The sequence below is a fragment of the Sturnira hondurensis genome, unplaced genomic scaffold (genome assembly GCF_014824575.4).
Source record: "Sturnira hondurensis isolate 20B ecotype Veracruz unplaced genomic scaffold, ASM1482457v3 Scaffold0002840, whole genome shotgun sequence".
Classification (NCBI taxonomy): Eukaryota; Metazoa; Chordata; class Mammalia; order Chiroptera; family Phyllostomidae; genus Sturnira; species Sturnira hondurensis.
This window is the reverse complement of record NW_028075471.1, coordinates 4,688,808-4,710,053: the sequence shown is the minus strand read 5'-3', so window position 1 is coordinate 4,710,053 and position 21,246 is coordinate 4,688,808. Positions and strand designations below refer to the sequence as shown.

Sequence of the window (21,246 nt, the reverse complement as noted above, 5' to 3'; positions counted from 1 at the left end):
GCAGACAGACCAGTGGGCCACCAGAGCAATGCTGGCGAGCCCTGCAGAGGGGTGGGTTTGAGTCCGGTTTGGACCCCTTCCCTAAGTATCAGGAGCTTACCTACGAGGGATCTCTTCATCAGCATATTTAACAGAGACCATGTAAGGCCCTTCCTGGGATGGGGTGTAGGTCACCGTGTGTGTGCCGTCCCCATTGTCCACCACATTCACCGGCTCCACCAGGCCTGAGGGCAGAGATGAGAGGTCTGAAGGACTACCTGGCCTCCCCTGAACTCCACCCTGAGTTGAGTTCAAAAAGGATCACATTCATCCCCAAGAGCTGTTGGTTTCCACTGATGAGTAACACAAACGCAAGTGGGCTATAATCAGAGGCCTGAGAAATCATAGGACACAGGATCCCCAATTCATGGTTGTAGAAATGACCCAAGAGACACCTTCAGCTTGTTACTGGTTGAAGTACACTCAGTCAGACCTAGAGTATAATTATGGAGACTGCCCGCATTTGTTCCTGGAGGGCGTGTGGTAAAGATGCATGTTGCAGACATGCTGTAATATCCTTTCAAGCTGGTTAGGCATGCTTGAGATGGGGCAAATTTTACTCTAGAGCTGAGAAAGAGCCAAAGAATCCAGAACTCAGAACAGCAAAAATTAACCAAGGTGATGGCCAGTTCAGACTTGTAGCCACCTTTGAGCACATGGGTGTAGGTGCAGGGCAGGTGACGGTGCCCCTCTCATGGGGTGAGGAGACCAGCAATGTGACACATGCGGGAGACAGTTGTGGTAAAGCACAATCAAGGCATGCATTGGGTTGCTAGATTTTAGATGCCAGTTCTAAACATAAAGCGTCAAGGATGGATCAACTGCAGAGCAGGTTAACCATAGCATAGCATACTCATTAAGCAAAGCAGAAGAGGAGGGTACAAGGCACTTCTAGGGATGAGGCCAATGAGAGGCATTCAGGTTACATAAATTAGAGCAGCAGCCAATAGGAAAATGCAAACCTGTCTCCATTAAGTCACCCTTCAGGTCATCTTTAAAGAACTCTGAAATGGCTTTCAAGGGGCTGCACCATGCCTGGGAATCTGTCTCATCAGCTAAAATTAAAAGGCTGTTACTTAAGAATCTCCATGACACAGACATATTACTAAGCACTCTCTTTCTCCTTCTCCATGCACACACATGCACACATGCACACATACACCCACAGGTCTTGAGGCTCAGTAACTCTGTACAATCAGAATCTAGCCCCATGATCATTTCCCCCCAAACACTTCTACCCTGAGTTTGAAGGGGCATAACCTCCTACTGAACTAACTCCATGAAGGAGAAAGCTCCCCTTCAAATAAGGAAGCCCCGCCTCCCCCTTACTGGTTACTTCTATGAAGCCGAAAATGCATCACTTGGGACAACTCCAGATACTTTAAGAAATTAGGCAGAAAATGACACGTTTTAAATTCTAGAAGAGGAAATGGGGTTGCACCAAAAAGGTAAATTTTAACATGTTTAAGTGTTTTGTCCCATGTGGTCTGCTCGCCTTACCAAACCCCAATTCCAGGCTGCCAAAAGGGCAGACCAAACTGCCAACAAAGACCATCCCCCCAAGAGACCCCCTTGCTCCAGGGAGTAGGGACAATGACAAAGCCATGTGCCATGTGGGCTGAGAAGCTGTCATTTCCAGAAATTTGGAGCACCAAGGCATTTTAAACAGAAGTATCACCTCTGAACCCACCACCCATCCAAATCCAGACTAACTTCCATCACCTCACAAATGCCAAGCAGCTACACAACCATTACCCATGTGAGAACCCAAACACTACCCACTTCATCTCTCTACTCTAAAAAACTGAAATTAGGGAGACATTTACACCCAGATCATAAATTGGGTGGCAACTATTTCATTAAATAAACAGAAAAGGTAGGCCAATCGAGGAATAATAGGCCTGTCTACTTTTAGAACACGAACTTCTAGTCTTTAGCTAGAATACGGAGCAATAAAGCAATTTAAAAAATTTAAATTCATGACCAAACTCAAAAGCAAAGTGCTTGCTCTAGGTCATGTCTGTCTCTGCCCTGGGGAGGTGAATGTCAGCGGGAAGGCAAGATGCATACTCACCTCGTGGGCCCAGGACCCTCACTTCCAGTGGGGCCAGGCCAGCCTTGCTGCTGTCCACTGTAAAGGACTGTAGGACGCGGGCTCGGACACCTGAGCCCACCCCAGGGCCGGCAATCTTGACCTTGCTGGGGTCCACAACATCCTTCACAGGAACCCTGAAAGGGCTGCCTGGAAAAGAGGTCATGTGGTTTTGAGCCTCCACTGAAGTCGTCTGAACTTAGCATGACAGCAACCAAGAACCAACAAGGTAACATCAAGTCCCAGACAGCAGAAGTCGAGCATTCTGCACCACTGCCAGATCCATACTCCAGGCAGACATCACCAATCAATCATGCAGACCCTCTTCCTGATGTGTACATCCTAGTTGACCTAGTGGCCTGAACCACCACCACAGAGAGGCCACCAGAGGAAACCGACATGCCCCTGCAGCTAAGACAGGATACCTTATTAAAAATAATAAACCCACTATGGGTTTGTTCCAAGCCAGGAAAAACTGGGCTGATGTTCAAGCAACCAACATTTCCATGAAGGAAAATTAGACGCTAGCAAGTTGCTGAATGTTTCACAGCAGCACTTCACAAGTCACCTTGGCTATGAAGACTGATACTAAGAAAACCAACCAACATTTCACTACATGACTCTGCCTGGGAAAATTCTGGGGCCCAGGATGGCCAACCTTTCAAATGCTTCAAGCTCAAGGTTCAGCTGCACAGGCCAAACTCTCACTCTCTTCTGCAAGGCAGATTTCAGAGCTGATGGCATTCTCTAGACTTTCCAATAGAGTCCAAATAGCCGTGTTGTGTCCACTACCAGGAGGTGCCCATCTCCATGGCCACCTGCCTGGCTGGAGCCACCAGAAGGTACCCATGGCTCCGTGTTCAGTCACTGAGCCCTCCTTTTTCTTCATAGCAGTCAAACATAATTCTAGTGCTAGGAACCCCAGAAAACCAGCTTTCAGAGAGCAGGAGCTTTGACCACAGGGTCCATGGCTGAATTCCTCTTGATAAGTAATTACAGGAATTTAAAAATCTATATTGAAAAAGGTGCAAAAGTAAGTTTGAGAATATTCCTTTAAATGAAGTAAGGCCTAAATGAACACCTGAGAATAACCCCTTTGAACAGAATGTCAGTGCTTTCTGATCAGTGTGAGGCAGAGTGAACGTAACTGTGTGTGCAGTTGCACATGACTGGGGGAGCAGGCACAGTTGGGAAAGAGTATGTGCTCAGGGGACACTCCAGCTTCCTGGGAGCCAATCCAGAACCCGAAAGTTCGACCTTTGGCCTGCCCCTTCCTGTCAGTCTCAGGGTGGCTTACAGCCTTCAGGGCAAAGATAACACTGACCCACCCAAGGCTCCTCCTGACCAGGGGCTCTCAGGGTGGGACTCTGTCCTCTTTCTCACCACACCTGAGATGAGGCATCGGCTGACTCAGGAGCAGCACCAGAGTCCTTGGACTTGTGTCTACATCATACCCACACTCACCTCCACTTCTGATGTGTGTCGGGTGGCAAATGTTTCATTAAAGAAACAGAACTGAACCTATGAAAATGACCTTACTGAAACATGAAAGTTAGAGAGCCCTTCAGTACTGAAGTCACCTATTTCTTTACTGTTTGAATCATTCACAGCAGTGGTTCTCAAGTGGGGATTGTTTTGTCCCCTACTGGACACATGACAATATCTGGAGACATTTTTGGTTGCCACAAAATGGGCCACTAAATACCCTGCAACGAACCAGGAAGCCCCCACAACAAAGAATCATCCTACCCAAAATATCAACAGTTCTGAGGATGACAAACCCTGTTTTTCAGGAAGTGTATACACTATATCATCCCACAAAAAATAAATTAATAAATAAGAATGTGAGGTTGTGTGACTTTATCAGCTGCCAGACTGTCAGTTGAAAAAAACAAAAAACAAGATGCATGTATAAGATGCATAAGAGCCAGTCACAAAATAAAGTGAAGATTTTCAACTTTGTAAAAGAAACAGCTCTTCTTTAAATTAAGAATTAGGTCCTCCAACACATGAATAAACATTTTCAGTCAAAACTCCACGTCAGCACTTTTTTTGCCTGGTCCTACTGGGAGTTAAGATATTCCTGGAGATGCAGATCTAAGGAAAATTCTCCCTTTGCAGCAACTACAAATGTCAGACTATTTTTCTTATTCAGGGAGGTATGCAAAATCAACTGTTCTTTGGGTTCCTTTCTGAGGGAGAGCTTACCAGGGATATGGTCTCCTCCATATGTGATATTCACGTCGTAATCCCCTGGAGCAAAGGGAATGTACTCGGCGCTACAGCTGCCATCTTTGTTGTCTCTGCAGTTTATCTTCGACTCTGATGGTCCCTCAACAGTTATGCCGAGCCCACCAATTCCTGCTCCTCTGGAAAGTGTGGAAAGAAAGCAAAGTAGTACTAGTGACTCATACCAGTGTGCTACTGATAAAATTCATTTAAAATCCCTCTACAAACTTCCCATTTATCCAACTCAGCTCAACTACTATGACACTTCTCACACAGGGAATTCCTCAATGATGTTATATAAAGATAGCTTTGACCCCTCCTTTTCAATGTTTATCCTTCATTTGTTTTTCTTATCTAATTGCACTGGTTAGGACTACAACTACAATTCAGGCATATGCCTTGTGACTGATTTTAATGGGAATTCTTCTAATATTTCACTTAAATATGAGATTGGCTATATATTTCTGCATTGCTGAGTTAAGGAGCTGCCATCTAGTCCTGGTTTGCTCAGCAGTTTTATGACTGTTATTGTCAGTGTTTTCTGGTACCTTTTCAGTACACTTTTGTCTTTCTCTGTAATATAAATCTCCACAGAACAAAATGCTCCTTTTATTATATGAAAAAATGCCTCCCAAAAGTTGGGAGACTTTACACATATATAGGGACACCCATAAAACTTCTTTAAAACAGTTAAACTGCTTAGGGCTATTCCTTTTAGAGAGTCAACACGCAAACCCCAGTGCCTTGCTTACCTGGTAACCACGGTGAAGACATTGGGTTTGTTGGTAAAGGCCTCTTTCAATCCAGGTCCTTGGGCTTGAACCCGAGATGGCTGGCAGCCTTCAGTTACAGCCACTTTGAAGGGACTGTGTGGGACAGGCACATCGTCATATGTTACCTCCACTACATGGAGGCCTGTTCAAAACAAAAAAACAAAAACAAAAACATGTCTAGAAGTCACCTTTTTATGGGAAATGCCTCTACTCCAGGCTTTTATCTAGCATTCATGTCTCCGTGCTTTACCATGTTACTGGAAAAGGGCAGGTTAAAAAAACAGTAATATTGATATAATCCGATTTTTAAAAAATATAAATTGTCTATTGATGCTTTCTGCTCACTTGGCATTCACACAGCCCCCACCACTGCCCACTCACAAACTGACACACACACAAGGTCTCTCCCCCAAACCAGTACCACTAAGTCTACACTTAAGTCTTAAACATACTGCCCTGTCTTGGGAAAACTCCATCCAGTTACTTATCAAAAGACAAAAAAATCTACAAAGTAGAATATACAGGCATCTATAAAAAGAGTTTTACATTTCTACACCAAAATATTTATAGATTTCTTATGGTCCAGTAATGAGGATATATGATACTTTGATTTTGTTTTTTCATGCCTTTATCATTTCTGAAAATGTTTTATAATTTTGAATATTCTGGAAAGAAATCAATGTGTTAAAAAAATTACACAAATGATCAATACCCATTATATCATCCCATACCCTGCTCAGATGAGGCTTAGGCTAAACCCCACCCAACAGCGGGGCCAGCACGCCAGGCCCAGAGTCTGGGTGGCCCTCTTGGGGAGGAAGGCTTTCGTATTTCCCTGTCAGTTTTCAAGGGCCTCTGCTGAGATGATGGGCTGAGCACATGGGGTAGAAACAGTCATCAGACATCAGGAGGAAATGGCCAGGCACAGTTTTGAACAGTGTTATGTCTAAGAAGTCAACTCACCTTTTTCGAAGGGCGTGTACTCCACCTGGTAGGTCCCATCGGCATTGTCCGTGACGAAGCACTCGGTGGAGGCCCCCGAGGGGTTGGCAATGTGGGCCTTGATGTGGTTGCCCCCGACCTTCGTCAGGGGTCGGGAGTCGACCATGAAGTCTGTGGTGGCTTCACGAAACACATCTGCAGAGCAATCACACAGATAAGAACGTCACCAACACCCCAGACCCAGGAGCAAACCCAAGAACCAAGGTTGTTGGCACTTAAGGCACAATTGGTCTGACTCTCAAAATCAGGAAACTAATACACACTTCCCGCCCTCACCAAAAAAGAAGCCCCTTCCAGGGTAGCCTCAGCCAAGCAACATAAACGTTGTACACATTTTGGAACAAAGGTGGGGGTTGCCGCCTCTCTCTTTTTTTTTAATGGAACCCACCTTTTCCTTCTATTCCTGGCCCAAAGACTTTGACCTTGCTGGTGTCCACAGCGGGCTCCACCTTGATGCGGGCAGGGAAGTGGGGCACAAGCTCACCACCATACTTCATGGTCAGCGTGTACATGCCAGCAGTCAGAGGCACGTAGGTCACTGCATAGGTGCCGTCTTTGTTGTTCTCAATACAGACTTCAGCTTTTGCTCCCGAGTCTGAGACAGCTTCCAGGCCCAGGGTCCCGGGCCCTGCTTCTGAGCAGTCAACACTGAGCAGCCCAGCTTCACCCACTTTCCCGTGTTCCAGGCCTGGTCCTGATGCCACGACTTTAGAGGGATCAAATGGCATTTCAATGTCGGCTTTGAAGGGGGAACCAGGTATGTGGACTTCTTCAAAAAGAATGTTGACGAAGTACTCCCCAGGCTTTGTGGGAAGGTAAGAGACGGAGCAGGTCCCGTCGCCATTGTCAGAGCATTCAATTTTAGCCTCGCATGGACCTTCCACAGTTAGGCCCAAACCTCCGGTTCCAGCTCCTTTGGTGTCAATGGTGAACTCAGCAGGCTTGCCCACAAGACCACCCTTCAGGCCAGGACCATGGGCCTTCACCTATTTGAAGAAAGAATGAAAGTCAAACTTTGCCTGATGCTAATACTGCTGCTTAGTCAGTGCTGCTTTCAACACCCAAGCCTGCAATCGACACTGAACAGCATCTCAGTCAGGTGGGCCTTTTCCCTGGGGCCCAACGTGCGACAGACTCACCTCACCACACCACTGAGTTACAGCCACCATGCAGTCGCTGCTGCTGCACATGGCTAAGGGAGATGCGGCTGTGAACTAATCAACCTGAAAGGGAGGGGCGGGGGCCTCTGAAGCACAGAGCAGGACACCCCCCACTCCTGCCATGCCCGGCTCCTGTAAACCTGAGGGGCAGAGCCGGAGACCCAACATCCAGCCCCATAAACACATGCAGGTTTCCCGGGCTGAGTGCTCGTAGAACAGTTTGCATGGACCTTACTGTTGCTTTGGCTACTACACCTCCCTCGACAAAGTCTGCATAAAAAGAAAATAACGGTAATGGTGGATATGTCATTACATATTTGTCCAAACCCATAGGCTGTTCAACACCAAGAGTAAACCCTAACGTACACTTGGACTTTGGGTGATTATGACATCCATGTAGGTTCATCAGTTATAACTAAGGGGCCACTCTGCGGGGAGTGGTGATAACAGGAGGCCATGCATGTAGGAGGGTGGAGGCAGGGATAATATGGGAAATCTCTGTTCCTTTCTCTTAATCCTACTATAACCTAAAACTGTTCTAAAAATAAAAGTCTAACCAAAATTTTAAAAAACACCAAAAAACTAATTTTAAAAGAGGCAAAGAGGAGAGTAAAGCTTCCACCTCGAATTTAACAAACAAGAGTTTTCTAGGATCCATGCCATTAGGACCACTGGAAATTCTCCAACACCCTTAACTCAGGACTACAGGACGAAATGGCAATGAGAATAACCCATTTTTACATTGAACTGTTATAATGTCTGTGGGTGAGCTCATTCTGTGCCATACACCAGCCGAAGCCTCCACGCTCACCAATCTCCCCGACCCTGACAGGCTCACTTTGAGGCGAGTGCCGTTACTACACTGACGAATGAAGAGAACCCAGGGCGGGGCCCACGCGCTGCTGCACAGTGAGAGCAGCACAGCGGGGAGGCCCAGCTGCCCGCAGGACGCTTCACGCTCCGCCGGAGGGAAGAGAACACTGTCAGCCACTAAAAACTGACTTTCAACACAACACGACTTTCTAAAGGTGTCTGCCCGGATCAGAGGAGGACTGTGTGTGGTGTTACATTAGACCACAGGGGATGCGTTCTAGAACAAAAACATAAGCTGACCTTGGTGGGATCAGGCGGTAGTGAGGCTTCCACTGTGTACGGGCTCCCAGGCACGGGGTGTCCATCGTAGGTCACATCTACAGCATACAGCCCCTCCTCCCGAGGGATGAACTTGGCCGTGCTGCTCTCCCGACCTGGCACAGGTGCCACCAGACATGGCACTACCTTCCTCGAGGGGCTCAGGATCGTCACGTCCAGCTTCCCTTGGCCTCCCGCCCCTTTGGTGTCAATGGCAAACTCCTGATCCTTCCCAACTTCAACTCCTGGAAAAGGTAAGCCAATTAATGAATTACTATTTAATGTTGATTAATATAATAATGATAGTTACCATTTACTGAATGCACTTTGTTCACCGGGCCTCAGTATAGCACACCATCTCCTTTAATTTTCATCACAACTCTAGGGGGGTTATTAGTAACCAAGCGCTTTTAACAGAAGGCAGAGACTCAGAAAGGCTGAGTAATTTGTCCAGGGTTTTATATCTAGCAGATCACAAAGCTGGGACTTTGCTAAATGTTCTTGATTCCACAGTCGGCTCTGCTGACCAGTAAGTTATAAGCTGACATTGTCTTCCCTCCTTTACTTACTTTTGGTGTTATATCAAACCATTTCCATAAGCTAGTGTTTTATTTACTAATTGCTGGCAGCAAATTTAATTCTACAGCCAAGAAGGCAAAGGTCAGAACTGGCATTTGAAAGGTCTTTGCCAAGCAGCCCACAGAAAACCATGTGTTGTATTTGACAAAAACAGGGAAAGGACTTCGAACCAAAACAAAAGCCCTGGGGAAGTAGTCCTCGCATCCCTACCCAGGAAGACCCCGACGCCAGGCCAGCACAGGGCCTGCCTGGACGAACACCGTGCAGCCACACCACGGAGGGAGGCCTCCACGTCCCGAAGGATTTTCCTAATTGGCATTGTGGTTTACCTGGTATGGGGCCGAAACCCTCGGTGTGTTGGGAAAAGGAGCTATGAGGGAACACAGTGAAGGGTTAGACAGGGACCATTCATATGCTCTGAGCTGGCTGCCCCCAGGGACAAAAGCCTCATCAAGCTACTGTTTCAGAGCCCAGAGCGGGGAGCTGGTCTCGTGCACAACTTTTACATTCGGGTCACAGGTCAATTAAGGCGCTCACCAATGGTCCCAGCAACACCCAGAGAGACCCTCATGGTTGGAACGAGAGGCCTTCCCTAGGGGTAGGCACGCGGCCCCATGAGCTTGAAAGCAGGTGAAGCCCTGGCTGGTGTAGCTCAGTGGATTGAGCGTGGGCCTGCGAACCAGAGAATCGCGGTTCGATTCCCAGTCAGGGCACATGCCTGGGTTGCAGGCTGGTTCCCTACAGGCCAACTCCCAGCAGGGGATGCACGAAAGGCAACCATACATTGATGTTTCTCTCCCTCTCCTTCCCCTCTAAAGATAAATAAATAAATAAATAAAATCTTAAGGGAAAAAAAAAAGAAAGCAGGTGAACGTGTGCCACCAAGGTGCGGCCAGGCAGCGGCCACTGGGTGAGAATGTTCTCCCAGAAGCACTGCTGATGTGAAAGATGGGCTGAAGACACGGGGGGGGGACGGGGGAGCAGGATAACTGCGATGCAAAATAAACACTGCCGACCAGTTTCTGCCGGCAAAACCGCACGTGCAGAACCGCACGTGCAGATGCAGACAAGAGCGTCTTCTCTTCTCTGCATGCAGACATGCAGACGTCTGGAAGGACAGACAATGGACTGATAACTCTGGTTAACTGTAGGGAGGGGAGGGAACAGCTCAAGAGGAATCACTCTTAACTGTGATATTTTTTAGATGAAAAATTGGTTTATGTACATTTTGGGTACAAAAATAATTTTATAATCACAGATTGAACTTCTGAAGCTGAGTGGTAAGTACATCAGGGTTCATATTATACCATTCTCTTCTGTATGTTTGAAATTTTCCCTAATAAAGTTTTTCTTGATTTAAACTAAATAAAATGAGCTTGCAGTAATAAGATACCTAACAAGTTAAAGGAATATTCGGATGGGGGTAGGGGGTGCCCTGTAGCTGTGGTTTCTGGGTGCCAGGGAGCTGACTTCTATGCTCGACTCTCGACCCCAGTGTGGATTCAGTGGCCAAGGAGAGCGGGCTCAGTAGAAGCTCGCCAGAAAGCAAACTGCCCAACTTCTTCGTAATGAAAACATTCCACTGTGATGCCAGCGGTTGCTGAGGGCTATTACTGAGGGACAGTGCCAGGGTCTGAATCATTAGCTCATTTAATTTCCTAAATATTCCTTTGAGTGTTCTTGACCGCCTCCTTCCTCATCCCCACCATACGAATAATGAAAACTGAGGCTTCGGGACGTTATGCAGCCGGTAGGTTCCCACTGCATGGCCCCAATTCAAAAACAAGTCTGTTCTGCTACAAAGTCTGTTCAGTCAGAAACTGATTCTCTGTGAACTGTCCTTTAAAGGGAACCTGACAGACCCTGGTAGTGGTCTGCAATGACCAGTCTCCCCTCCATTCACACACTTACTGTTTTCCAGTCCATTAATTTTTATCTTGTTCAGATCCAGCGGAGCTGCCACACCCACAGTGAAAGGGCTTTTAGGGATGGGATCACCACCATATGTAACCAGAACCTGCATGCTGCCCTGGAAAGAGAGAAAACGGAGTACACCTTTGGGTACCAACATACTAACCTGGTGTTTAAACCTGCCTTCTGAAGGCCCTGGCTGGTGTAGCTCAGTGGATTGAGCGCGGGCCTGCGACTCAGACGATCGCGGTTCGATTCCCAGTCAGGGCACATGCCTGGGTTGCAGGCCAGTTCCCTGCAGGCCAACTCCCAGCAGGGGACGCGCAAAAGGCAACCATACATTGATGTTTCTCTCCCTCTCTCCTTCCCTTCCCCTCTAAAGATAAGTAAATAAAAATCTTAAAAAAAAAACAAAAACCTGCCTTCTGGATCTTTCATCCTTCCCAGAGACACGGGTTATTTGACTCTAGTGGATGTAGAAAACATCTCAGACATATATTTCTAAACTTCTGGCCTCTGGTAAGAATGCTGGAGAAGTCAGATAAAATAAAAGGAACCAATACCAACAAGGAAAACTTGGAACCAATACCAACAAGGAAAACTTAGAGCGTTGTTTTCTGTGCTTTTAAGCATTTCCTGGATTCAATCTTAAAACAGTCACAAAGGGTAGTTTCCCTGTCATCCTAATTTTTCCAGAGAAGACAAGTCACTTCCCCTAAATCACCATCTGGTAAGTGTGAGCTGGGCCTCACACCCACCGCACCCAAACCATATCCTAGGTCAAGGAAGCAAAAGCTGCCGGTGTGAAGGCAGGCTGGGTCTGCGGGCTTGGCAGGCCCCCACGCTAGCCGTCCCCATGACAGCAGAGGGGCAGCATGGCCCTATGTGCTGCTGGTCTCTCCGGGCCAGTCCTGGCCCCGTCACTGTGGGCTTCCTCTCTCCACGGCCCCCTCCCTCCAAACCAAGGCTCCATGAAAGACCACGGCTGTCTCAGGCAATTTAAGATCCCCCTCCACTGGAAGGTCCGAGCACATGTAAGAGGACCACATGGGAGGGAAAGGGGCAAGGAAGGAATCCAGGAATCCAGCACTGCCTGGAATTCAGCCCTGCTGAAGGCTGTCACTGATCAAGTGTTAAAAGGGTGTCGCTTTTGGCCTACGTATATCTTCTCACATTCCTTTTGTAATAACAAAGGCAGGGAAAGCCAAGAAAAAAAATCAATGAAGAAGAGAGGACTGACTCCCCAGATGTATTTGTACTGCACACAAAACAAACGGCTCCCGCCTCCAGGGCGTAACCCTTCACGGTACAATGTACAGGGGTCAGATCCAACAGAGCAGGGACTGACTGGACACTTCGGTCACCATGGCTTTCCCGACATGCCAGCGCATCCTGAGCTCTTAACTCCTCACTCCCAGACCCCTAACTCCTTGAGGACTAGGCCTCACAGCTAAGCCGGCATCTTGGAAAAACTTCTCCACCACCCACTGTGCATTCTGACCACCTCTCTGGAGTGGCAAAGGACAGAGGGAAAAATCCTCTTCCAGTCAAGCCTCCCCATCTCATAAAAGAAAGTACGTTCTCATTATCAGTCATAAAAAAAAAAACAAAAAAAACTCAAGATAGGAAATTAAGTCCACCTTAAATAATTTAACAAGAGGGAGGAAGAAAGCTTAGAGGTTTACACATACAGTGGTCTGCGGCATTTTAAGGTTTGCCCAGAGGCCGCATCCGAGGAATGGCCTGTGCTTTTTCCTGAGGGGTAAGAACCGAGGAACGCCTGATCAGGGACCACCAGGCATCTCATAGAGACTTCTCAGACTGCAGGGCAGTTTGACTCTCCCCTGCCAACTTCTGAGACCCTAATCTTATCCTACAAAACACACATACCCAAGACCATAACCCGAGAGCTCAGATGGAGCTAGGATGGGGCAGCTACCCACTGCCCCATCTTCCAGAAACCTCTGTGACACCACAGCCAGCAAGAGCAATAATGCTTCGAGGAAGGGACTGCTATCCCATAAGGCTCAGTGAGTTGTGGGGTTTCCTCAAGGTGCCAGAGCAGCACGGGGAGTTTTCAGTGCCCAGGGGCTCCTGACTTGGCATGCCATGTGCTGCTGCCACCAGCTTCTCTAATCGCTAACAGGGGTTTGGGGAAGCTTGGCGTGAGAAACTGAGGTCAGTTGAGGCCGCAAACAAACAAAAGCACAGAAGGCAAAATCCTCAGGAGAAACTGGCACTGCATGATTTCCCTTCCATAAAATCAAGACTTTGACCTTCAGGAGGCCTTCAAGCCCCAGCCCAATAAGTCCACCTCTCCGAGGCAGAAAGAGCTCTGACCTCTATCTTCTGATAAGAGCTCAGAGGATGGCCCAGCAGCAACCATCCCTGGCCCACTGCAGGCAGGCAAGCATGTGCAAGCTGTGGCTCAGGGACCCTGCAGAAGGGGGCAAGAGCCTGCAGATACTTGGGAGCAAAGAGCCAGCAGTTTACGCAGTTCTTAAACTGTCCCTGTGAATGTCTCTGTGAATGTCTCTGTCATTCAGCCATTTGGCCATAAGTCCACACAGAGCACCCACAGCATCAGACCCTGTGCTCAGGACTGGGGATGCATATACATACATATCATAATATCCAGTCCTGGGGGAACTCACAATACAAGGAGAGATGTAACCTGTTTTCTACGCCACAGAGAAAGATCTGCGGAATTTCAAGCTGCCCAAATAACAAAACAGTAAACCTCACTCTAAACAAGAAAGGACCAGGGGGGCACCATGGAGCTTTTCACAGTAGAGACAGCGACTGACACCAAGACCCCACCAGGCTTTTTGGACGTATGATGGGCTGCATTTGGACAAACAGCCCCAAATGGCCACTGAGCATGCAGATAGCCTTCAAACCTGTGGCTCTCAGAGAACTGGATAAACTTGACCTTGGTGTAACTCTGCAGAATGGACCCTCCCACCCCAGCTTCATATCAAATGCAACAAAACGGGACCTGGGCTCCTGACCACCACCTCTACCATTCAACTGGCAGCGGGGGTTATGCAGGGCAATGGGTTCTAAAGCCCTTTCTGGGGATGCAGATCAAAACCTGAATGTGTCCTGACATCTGCAACTTACTTTTTAGCAGTGCAGCTGAAACACAAGAACATATACAGGTATAGGGTAAAGCAGGAGTCTCCCACTGTTTTTAGAAGAGTCTATGACCTTGTGATCTCAACCAGCGTGCACATTCATGCTTTCTTGTACCTTGTCTGAAGAAACACAGTGTGCTGGCAAGAAAGATGACATCCAGCGAGTGCTCCCAGAGGTAAGGTCCCACCAGCCCTCAGAGGCATCAGCAGGAAGATAATTACCTACTTAGCAATGAACAGCCTGTAAAAGGCCACACTTGTAACATGACCCACAAACCTGCCCCAGAGAAACCCCCTCAGTGTCAGGGAAGTTCTCATAGCAAAGATTCCATTTCCAAAGATGCGGAGAGCCCAGGGCAGGGGGCCACCTGCACCTTTCCCCATCCCCACTGTACTCTGAACTGTACCCCTCTCTTCCCCACTGAACTCTGGCCGGCTCCTGCTGAGCGGCACTTCTTGGGCAATGTTTCTACAGAAAGCACCACCTTGCACTGCTCCCGCAAACGGCATTTCTCACATGACGGGCTCTGCTCTTCAACAAGCAAGGGAGCTCAGAGGTTGGAAGGACTGTTCTGAACACTCTGCGAGAGCAGTAAATTCCAGGCTTTTCTGCAGGAATATCTGCTTCCCAGACTCCAGAGGTGTGGGCATGAGGAAAAACGACTTTAAACAAACAAACATGAGTCTGTACAGAGGTAGATTTTTTTGTTTGTTTTATCTTCACATGAGGACATGCTCATTGATTTCAGAAAGAGGGGAAAGAAGGGGGAGAGAGAGAAAGAACGAAACATCGATGTGAGAGAGAAAAATTGACTGGTTACCTCTCACATGCACCCCGACTGGGGATTGAACTTGTAACCTAGGTATGTGCCCTGACTGAGAATTAGGTCAAAAAGCCCTGAATGGAAAAATCCTGTCTATATTCCTGCCTTTTCTAAAAGGGGACCATCTGGGGCTCTAAATAAGTCTTTCATAACTGAGGGCCTAAAGGCCGAACACTGTCTCTTTGAGGAGAGACTTTGAGAAAGATCCCCCTATAACACCTTGTGAAGAGGGTAAACTAAAAGGCCAGGAAGGAATAATAAAGGCAAAACTCCTTCTCTCTGAGTAATTAACCAAAGACTAAAAGGCAGCTGGTCAAGATGGGAAGAATGTGTATAAGAAAGGTAGATATTAGATCCTGAATTTCAAGAGCATTTCTCTGCTAAGACCCAAAATGGAGCGGAGAGTTTGGGGTGAGGAGAGAGGGGCTAGCTTCTGCTTGTTCTTGAGCATCCTTGAGGCCCTCCTGACAGAACCAGTCAGTCTTCTGTGAGCATCCCACAGAAGTTCAGAACAAAAGGCAGGAAGAGCCGCCTCCCACAGGGGAGCAGAGATCACACTGCTGGCCTCCAAAGTGACCCAGCACCCAGCACAGCACTGAGGGGAAAGGGGCCTGGCTAGGGCTTTCAGTCAAGGGGAAGCGAAGACCCTACCTGCTGGGTGGGTGTGTATTTAACAGTGTGGGAGTAGTCGTAATTATCGATGACATCCAAGTCCTTCACCGCGTCTCCAGGGAGGGGGCTGCTAAACTGCACGTTCAGTGGGGCTTTTCCGGCCCCTTTTGTGTAGACAGTGAAGTGGGTTGGTTTTCCATTTTCCACACCTGGAAAGATAAACCATGAAGTGAGGGGACAGGCCTGGCTGGAGTGGTTTCACTTTTAGAACTGGTCTGACAGGTTCATCCGCACCTGCTCTTCGATGCAGCCAGAGACAGGGGCTGGGGCTCGGCTCAGCGCTCTGCCACTCACCTGGAGCCCAGAAAGAACACCTGCCTTGGGTGGAGGTAAGTCTCTCCAGGCCTCAGACCAAGCACACACATGGCACTGGCCTGCAGAGCCGTCAGGGTGGCCTCGCACACACACACACCATCACACCCACCACCGTACCTGCTTTGCTGAGGCCAGGGCCTTCTGCCTTCACCTTGCTGGCATCGTGGGAAGGGTCGACTTTGACTCTGAAAGGGCTGGCGGGGATTTCCTGTAGCAGAGATACTGTCTCAGTAGGAAAGCCCCTAAAGCAACTGTCAGAGCTTAGCAGGTGGTGAGCAAACTTCTGCTACCACATGTCAGGCCTTCACACTCTGACATCAGGGAAGGGTCATGATGGGTCATCACTTATGAGTGCGTTGGTCCCCCACATCACAGGTTTTCCTCCAATTTTTTTCACAGCCAAAGGAAGGTTTCCCACAAGAAAATCTGAAAACTCTAAGCCTTTACCACCAAAAGTGACAGTAATATATGGGGTCAGAGGGAGAGAAATATCCTCTAGGGACAGCTGGGAGCTGTGGTTTGGAGAGTGTAAGAAATCAATTAGAAATATAATGGTTATAATTCTTCAAAAAGAATGTCACAGACTATCAGAATACAGGTAAAACAGGTTAACTGGATGAGACCAACTCAAGAACCACATCTCTAGAAACAGAACTTCCTTCTACGGCCCCTGTTTTTATGTAAGGTTAATTTATATCACCAGGATTCCAGTATTTCTTGTTTTAGGTACTGCTCATCCTATCTTTCTTTCCAGAACCCTGCTCTGAACCAGTGAATAACACACTGCTCAATTCTGTTAAAAGGTGGTAAAATTTTAGTTCTGTTTTTTTTTCCCTTCTTGGTTTTAATGAGCCAGAGAGAAAAACCAGGGAGCTAAATTCTGAAGATACTTTCCCCTTTGTTAAAAAACAAAAAGGAAATACTGTGTACAGGTGGCCAGAAAGAAATCAGACCCCCCTACACATACACACCTGCGATGCAAAGAGAACTTTAATGGTATATCGCCCGGCAGCAGGAGGCACATATTTGACGGTAAATGTGTCGTTTGCATTGTGAATAATGTCAAAATCCACATCTTCCTCATCCTCACTCAACACCCGGGCATCACATTTAATGCCAACGCTGACATCACCTGGAACAAACCAGCTCATTAGCACGAGTTTACAAGACACAGCATGTCCCAAGCAATCACTTCTAGTTCAGGTGAACACTCCAAAATAAGTAACTGGGAATTTTCCAGCAAAAAACACGAGAAAAGGATGGTAGTAAGCCAGGCTTTTGGAACAAGGATGGAGGATGAAAGGATGGCAAAGTTATCACCCCAGCACTGACACAGAGGCTCATTAGATTTCTTATTCAGGTAGACTGCTTTCTGATTCAAAGTTCACTGCCCTCAAAATGTTGCAAAAAGAACTTAATTCCCCAAAGAACAGCAATCGCTGTGTTGGGTGACACTCTGTCTCACCTTCTCCAGCCTCGGTACAGTCCACTGTGAAGTGAGTAGGCTCATTTGCCTTCAATCCACTTCTCTCCACGCCTGGCCCAAACACTTTGACCTTCTGAGGATGGCTACCTTGCCCAATGTTGACCTACAAAGGACATGGAGAAAGATGCAATCGAGTTTCCCTCCACTCGGACCCAATGTTAACTATTAGTTAACATCGTTGGAAATAGTCCTTCTGGACAATCCAGAGCACTCTGCCTTTCAGGGCACCTTATCTTTCAAGGCCCATTGAGGATGATGGGTTCTTCCCATGTATCTGCCTTGGCTATCAGACATGGACAGAACCCAGACCTGCAGGAGGACAGGGCTTTTTCATACCACGGCCAGGATTCTGCCTCACAACCTACCCGGTAGGGGCTGTTTGGGATGTTCACTCCTCCCCAGACCACGGCGATGGTGTGCTTGATGGGTTTAACTGGGGTGTAGGAGCAGGCGTAGGTGCCGTCCATCCGACTCTTCATCTGGATGTCAATGGGCTGTCCCTCCCCATCCTGCAAAAGAGCAGGGGCTAAGAACAGAATTGTCCCTCACCTGTCCTAATCAAACAGGGCCACCATGACTCCCCAAGACAGCCGAGTCACCATGCACTCAATCAATAAAACCACATAGAGAGGACTTCCACCAAGATGGAGGCATAGGTGGAAACACTGCGCCTTCTCCCACAACCAAGTTTCAATACAACAAAAGTTTTGGAGAACTAAGACACACCCAGAGAGCAGAAAATGGAATTATACTGAAGTCCGACAGCTACGAACCGTTCAACGAGGACAGTAAGAGAGGTGGAGCCAGCAGCGGAGCTGGGTCGGGCAGGACAGACCTAGGAGCGCAGGCAGCCCAGAACTAGTCGGGGTGCGGAACAGACTGACCAAGGTCGCACATTCGTGCGCAGTGAGATGGACCACGCAGGCCCCAGGGGGCGAACCCAGTGGTGGAGGGCTGACAGCGGTGGCACACTCGCGTGCAGTGGAGCGAGGCGTGTGGGCCTGGTGACGGTGGTGGCTGCAGTGCCGGTGGGGGGTTGCAGCAGCAGGCGGAGGAGGGAAGCCATTGTCCCTCTTTGACCTCGCCCCCACATACAACGTCACAACCCAGTGACTGAGTTGCCCTGCTCTGGTGAACACCTAGGGCTCCGATCCTGCTACTTAACAGGCACGAACAGCCCAAAAGATGGCACAAGAAGAACTCAAAGTCCCAGAGCCCATAACTCTAAGCGACCAACAAATTGCCAGCCTCTCAGAAGCCCAATTTAAGACACTATTTATCAGGATGCTCACAGAATTGGTGGAGTACAGTCACAAATTAGAGGAACATATGAAGGCTAAACTGATTGAAATGAAGGGAGATGTCCAGGAAACCAATAGCGATGGAAAGGGAACTGGGACTCAAATCAATGGAATGGACCAGAAGGAAGAACGAAACATCCGACCAGAAAGGAATGAAGAAATGAGAATTCAAAAAAATGAGGAGAGGCTTAGGAACCTCCAGGACATCTTTAAACGTTCCAACATCCGGATTATAGGGGTACCAGAAGGGGGAAAGAAACAGCCACGAGTGGAACACTTATTTGAACAAATAATAAAGGAGAACTTCCCCAGTCTGGCAAAGGAAATAGACTTCCAGGAAATCCAGGAAGCTCAGAGAGTGCCAAAGAAGTTGGACCCAAGAAGGAACACACCAAGGCACATCATCATTACATTAGCCAAGACCAAAATGAAGGAGAGAATCCTAGAAGCAGCAAGGGATAAGGGGACAGTCACCTACAAAGGAGTACCCATCAGACTGTCAGCGGATTTCTCAAAAGAGACCTTACAGGCAAGAAGGGGCTGGAAAGAAGTATTCCAAGTCATGAAATCCAAAGACCTACAGCCAAGATTGCTTTATCCAGCAAAGCTTTCATTTAGAATGGAAGGACAGATAAAGTGCTTCTCAGATAAGGTCAAGTTCAAGGAGTTCATCATCACCAAGCCCTTATTATATGAAATGCTAAAGGGACTTATATAAGAAAGTGATGATGAACAATATTAACAGTGAAAGGACAGCAAACACACAGTTATTCACAACTACACCTAAAACAAAAGCAAACCAAGAGGACAGCTAGATCAGGAGTGGAACCATAGAAATGAAGACTACATGGAGGGTTAGAAACAGGGGGGTGGGAGGAGGAGAAGGGGGGAGAAGGCACAGAAGATAGCATAGATGGTAGGTAGAAAATAGATAGGGGGAGGGCGAGAATAGTGGGGGAAATATAGAATCTAAAGAAGTTGAGACACATGGTTATAAACTAAGGGGGGGAGAATAGTGGGGGAGGGAGTGTGCGGGTGGAGGGGAATGAAGGGGGGGAATAGAACAACTGTAATGGTATAATCAATAAAATATATTTAAAAAAAAAACACAGAGAAAGACCATGACCTGCCACATTCTCAAAGTACAATGACCATAACCCATATGGGAAAATACTATACGCATTTACTTATTTTCAATCATTAAGAGCAAATGGCCCAAACAGAAAACCATGACCATTCAATGCTTAATAATTTCAATGCCTACATTTAAATCCTTTGGCCAAATTCAATTAACATATTTAACAAATCCTTGTTTACCAACCCCTCATTATGGCCTAGATAGCTTCAGCCACACCAAGACATTTAAAGGGAAATCTGAAACAATGAAGCCTTCTTTCCACAGAGTACAATCATAAAAATAAGAAAAATACCCTGCTTTACATGTAAAATCTCATTTACTCCTCACATAATCCATGAGGACAAATATTCTTATTGTTCCCAATGTGTAAGTAAGGCAACTGAAGATCAGATGAACCAAGCAATTTGCCATTACATTGTAGGATGACAGTTACCTGCACAGGTGGCCCCTGGAAACTCACCTGAGCAAGAATCTTTAAGGGAGCTTTTCCAGCATCCTTAGGGTCCACAGTGAACTCAGCCAGGTTGTTGACGATGCACCCAGATTTCTCCAGACCTGGCCCATATGCTTGGACCTGGAGCAAAGGGGCAATAATGATTCTCTTTCTGTGTAATGCACCAACTAAACCCCCATGTGAAGACTGGTGACCAGGGGATAGGGAAGGACAAACTGTACCTAACTTTATAGCACCTATGTAACAGGACAGTTATGGGAAGGAAAATGCTAAACTAGGCTCTAACCTAAAAATGAAAAACAGTATAATAATCTCTCACAAAAGAGAAAATTCTCTAAAACCCAGCCCAAACTAGGCTGGGCTCCCTGCCTTCCTTTGAGCTGAGACAGAGAATTTCTAATGACTGGGGCAAGGCCCTCTGGCTGCACCCAATGTCAATGTCACCCTCGAAGGGGTAAGAACCTTTGTCACCTACAGCATTGTAAATGTTTGCAGCCAGCCCCCAAAGAGCAAAGGGTCAGCAGACAGCCTATGTGCAGCTGCCCACGTGGGCCAACAGCACATAGGGGCCTCCTCCTGCTGGCTAGGCTGGCTCAGACTGAATGCTAAATCACAGTTTGCAAAGAATTTGAAAGCAGCTCTTGGAAACAGTGAAAACACTGCTCTAACTTAAGAATAGGAAGCTGAGGAGAAAAAAACACCATTATCCATGGAATATCTTAAAATAATAACTACAGAAAGTGGCAATACTAAAATATGATGCTCCAGGTTGTAAGAAAACAGCTTCTTATGGAGACCCCATGGGCCATGCCCTGGGCTAAGGGCTGCCTTTATGAATGTTAGTTGCCTCCTGGAATCATTCCAGAAACTCTAGGAAGCAAACACTGCTACCATTCCCATTGTATAGAGGAAGATGCCAAGAGCCAGTGTTGACTGGTGGCTCAGTGGGCTGGGCATCATGTCAAAAAGTGAAAGGTGGCCAGTTCAATTTCCAATCAGGGCA

General features: G+C 47.4%; 1 protein-coding gene across 4 annotated transcripts in view; it reads right to left on the bottom strand.

The window, feature by feature from the left end:
* FLNB (filamin B) overlaps positions 1-21,246 on the bottom strand; it is a 141,005-nt gene that overhangs the window by 34,767 nt on the left and 84,992 nt on the right. For 2 of the 4 annotated variants that reach the window (XM_037040770.1, XM_037040771.1), the window contains exons 13-27: positions 20,250-20,363; positions 17,716-17,859; positions 17,330-17,453; positions 16,836-16,996; positions 15,982-16,072; positions 15,529-15,698; positions 10,917-11,034; positions 8,409-8,671; positions 6,524-7,121; positions 6,097-6,270; positions 5,113-5,275; positions 4,340-4,500; positions 2,114-2,281; positions 1,002-1,094; positions 101-224 (exon numbers count right to left, since the gene is read on the bottom strand). In XM_037040770.1, the coding sequence (XP_036896665.1) occupies positions 101-224; positions 1,002-1,094; positions 2,114-2,281; positions 4,340-4,500; positions 5,113-5,275; positions 6,097-6,270; positions 6,524-7,121; positions 8,409-8,671; positions 10,917-11,034; positions 15,529-15,698; positions 15,982-16,072; positions 16,836-16,996; positions 17,330-17,453; positions 17,716-17,859; positions 20,250-20,363 (2,666 nt within the window). The remainder of the gene's footprint in view (positions 1-100; positions 225-1,001; positions 1,095-2,113; positions 2,282-4,339; positions 4,501-5,112; positions 5,276-6,096; positions 6,271-6,523; positions 7,122-8,408; positions 8,672-10,916; positions 11,035-15,528; positions 15,699-15,981; positions 16,073-16,835; positions 16,997-17,329; positions 17,454-17,715; positions 17,860-20,249; positions 20,364-21,246) is intronic. The other 2 variants (XM_037040772.1, XM_037040773.1) reach the window with 1 other exon arrangement.